The 3,065-nt window shown below is 75.0% G+C and overlaps 2 protein-coding genes across 2 annotated transcripts in view; one reads left to right on the top strand and one right to left on the bottom strand.

Moving 5' to 3' along the window:
- Window positions 1-2,663, top strand: NTHL1 (nth endonuclease III-like 1 (E. coli); the record flags this gene model as incomplete). The annotated part of the gene is made up of 5 exons (XM_012731695.1): window positions 1-420; window positions 613-783; window positions 1,397-1,556; window positions 2,330-2,435; window positions 2,503-2,663. Coding segments are annotated over 5 exons (1,002 nt in total), but the record flags the coding sequence as incomplete, so codon positions are not given.
- Window positions 2,664-3,005: 342 nt separating this feature from the next.
- The window catches only part of SLC9A3R2 (solute carrier family 9, subfamily A (NHE3, cation proton antiporter 3), member 3 regulator 2), a 2,505-nt gene continuing 2,445 nt past the window's right edge, over window positions 3,006-3,065 (bottom strand). The window contains exon 5 of the mRNA XM_012731696.1: window positions 3,006-3,011. Within this exon, the coding sequence (XP_012587150.1) occupies window positions 3,006-3,011 (6 nt within the window). The remainder of the gene's footprint in view (window positions 3,012-3,065) is intronic.

Here is a 3,065-nt window from a genome sequence, read left to right on the forward strand (position 1 = left end):
CGGCGGTCGGGCCTGCAGCCACCACCCTCAGGGACAGGCCTGCTGGCGGGGCGCGAGCTTCAGGCGGGAAGTAACAGGCCCTTCTGGGCTGGGGAATGGGGGCGCGGGGAAGGCCTCCCCCGAGGCTGGGCACTGCTGGGCGGGGGCGCCTGGCCAGGGAACCAAGTGGCCTCTCTTGCAGGAGGACGCCAGCGCCCCGGCCCCGGGCGGGGTCAGCCGAAGGCGCGGAGGCCCAAGGTGGCCTACGAGGCCTCGGCTGCCGGGGACGGGGCCGGCACCGGGCCCCCGGGGCCGCCGGGCTGGGAGCCCCGGGACTGGCAGCAGCACCTGGCGCACATCCGGGCCATGCGCAGCGGGAAGGACGCCCCCGTGGACCAGCTGGGCGCAGAGTGCTGCCACGACCCCGACGCGCCCCCAGAGGTGGGTGCGGGGCACCCCACTAGCCCCGGGGTCTGCCTCGCACGGCTGCCCTTGGCCGGCAGAGCAGCTCCCGTGGGGCCTGGCCGCTCCGGCCTGGGACAAGGCTCGGCCTCATGGCTGGTGGTGCGGCGAGCAGGCCCTGGCCAGCTGGGCCTGACCCCTCACCCCCCCACTTCCTGCCCCTATGACCAGGTGCGAAGGTACCAGGTGTTGCTGTCTCTCATGCTCTCCAGCCAGACCAAAGACCAGGTGACCGCGGGCGCCATGCAGCGGCTGCGAGCCCGGGGCCTGACCGTGGACAGCATCCTGCGGATGGATGACAGCACCCTAGGGGCACTCATCTACCCCGTGGGCTTCTGGAGGGTGAGTCTGCCCCTGGGGCCTGAACACGGTGGGCCCAAGGGCCGGGCAGGCAGCTCAGGCCACGGCCCCCAGGGTTCCGTCGCCTCGCCCGGCCCCGGGCCCCGGGCCCTTCCTGTCTGCACCCACCCCTTCCTTCCTCCACCTACCACCCGCCCGCCCGGCCCGGCCCTTGCCCACCGCCTGGCCCCGTGTGACGGCTCTGCTCCCCCGCGGAGTGGGGCAGGCCGGGAGGCGCGTGAGGGCGGCTGGGTGGGGCAGCGTCCTCCTGGCACAGCGTGGGCTGCAGTGAGTCACGTGGGACTGAAATATCCCTGCCAGACAGGCCCGGGGGCCCTCCCAGCAGCCCGGGCAGCGGGCGGGGCGCCCCAGTCCTCAGCCTTCCCTCCTGCAGGGCCAGGTGCTGGGTGCGGCCGGGCTGGGGGGACCCACGCCGGACCCCATGCGTGCCCCGGGTCCCCGCGCGAGTGGGCAGGGCTCCCCGTTGCTCCCGGCTTGTCCCCGCCGGGGTTCGGGCCGGCCTGGCGGCTGTCGGGTCGCTATGGTGCCCGTGGGCTCCCTCGGCCGTGTCCTCCCAGGCCGGCCACCCACCTCCCGCGCCTGGGCTCACCCCCAGAGCAAGGTCAAGTACATCAAGCAGACCACGGCCATCCTGCAGCAGCGCTACGGAGGGGACATCCCCGCTTCTGTGAGCGAGCTGGTGGCTCTGCCCGGGGTGGGCCCCAAGATGGCTCACCTGGCCATGGCCGTGGCCTGGGGTACCGTGTCAGGCATCGGTGAGTGGCACGCAGGCTTGGGACTGGCTCCCCACATCCCTGTGGCCCCCTCCCCGGTCTCCATCCAGAACTGGCCCCGAGGGTCAGGAAGTGCTGGGGGCCGAGCGGCCCGGGCGGGCGCGGGTCTGTCGGGGCAGCCGACGGGCAGCAGCCCCACGGCGCCTGGCCGGGTAAGGCGCGTGGCACGGTGAGCGGGGCGCAAGGCGCGGGGCGCAGAGCCAGCGCCCCGGGTGGGTGGGGGCTCCTGAGGCCATGCGACAGGGCCCCCCCACCCAGACCCCCCCGTGTGTCCCCACCCCCAAGTCCCAGGTCCCACGGGGTGAGGAGAGGATCGGGCAGCGCCCGCAGGCCGTGCCAGTGGGGGAGCACCTGACCCCACCCCCACCGGGCTGAGCCCGCAGGGTGCCTGGGGGCTTCCCTCAGCCCGTCAGACTCCCGCAGCCTTGGGCACGCGTCCGCCCCGGGGCTCCCTGGCCAGGGCGCTGGGTCAGCCCGCCCACGCCTGCCCAAGCTGGGCCGGTACCCAGGGTGCGGGTGTGCGTGGGCCAGCAGTGGGCAGCGGCCGGACGCAGAGGAAGGGAAGGCAGAGGGCAGCCGGGCCACCGTGGTCTGGGGGGGCGTGGCCCTGGCGGCAGCCTGAGGCAGCCTGTGGCCAGGGCAGGCTGTCCCGGACCCCGGGAGGGGTGGGATGCCCCCCGGCACCCGCTGGGCTGGCGCTGCGGCGGGTGGGCAGCGTGGCCGGGAGGGCCGTGCTCACCCACGCGCCTCCGCAGCGGTGGACACACACGTGCACAGGATCTCCAACCGGCTCGGGTGGACCAGGATGGCCACGAGGTCCCCAGAGCAGACCCGCAGGGCCCTGGAGGAGTGGCTGCCCAGGTGAGGGCGGGTGCGTGGGACGCGCCCCGCCCCGCCCCGCCCCCCCATTGACGCCCCCACTCTCCAGGGAGCTGTGGCACGAGATCAACGGCCTGCTGGTGGGCTTTGGCCAGCAGACCTGCCTGCCCGTGCGCCCGCGCTGCCAGGCCTGCCTCAACCGGACCCTGTGCCCGGCTGCCCGGGGTGCTGAGCGGGGCGCCTGTCTGCAATAAAGCTTGGGGCCGTCTGCAGGGCCTGGCGACTCTGCCCTGGGCGGGGCGTCCCCACCGCGGGTCCGGGTCGGGCTCTCCGGGCCAGGACGGGACACGGCGTTCCGAGCTGGACCGGCCAGCTGGAGGCGCCGGCCGTGGGAGCCGGCTGCAGCCAGCTGCCGGGAAGCCGGCTGGGGGGCTGGGGGGCTGGGGGGCTGGGGGCGGGCTGGCTGCCAGCAGCAGTAGGCGCCGAGGGCAGGGCAGGGACATCGTTTCCAGGGCGGACACTCGGGGTCCTGGCGCCTCCCCCCACGGCCGAGGACGCGGGAAGGTCAGCAGCCGGGTCGAGCGCGGCTGTTTATTGTGAGGCGCGCATGCGCTATGGCTTGCCGGGAAGGACAGCGCGGTCAGCGTGGGGGCGCGGGGGTGCGGCCGGGAA

The sequence above is a fragment of the Condylura cristata genome, unplaced genomic scaffold, assembly GCF_000260355.1.
Source record: "Condylura cristata isolate star-nosed mole 26May11 unplaced genomic scaffold, ConCri1.0 scaffold00032, whole genome shotgun sequence".
NCBI lineage: Eukaryota > Metazoa > Chordata > Mammalia > Eulipotyphla > Talpidae > Condylura > Condylura cristata.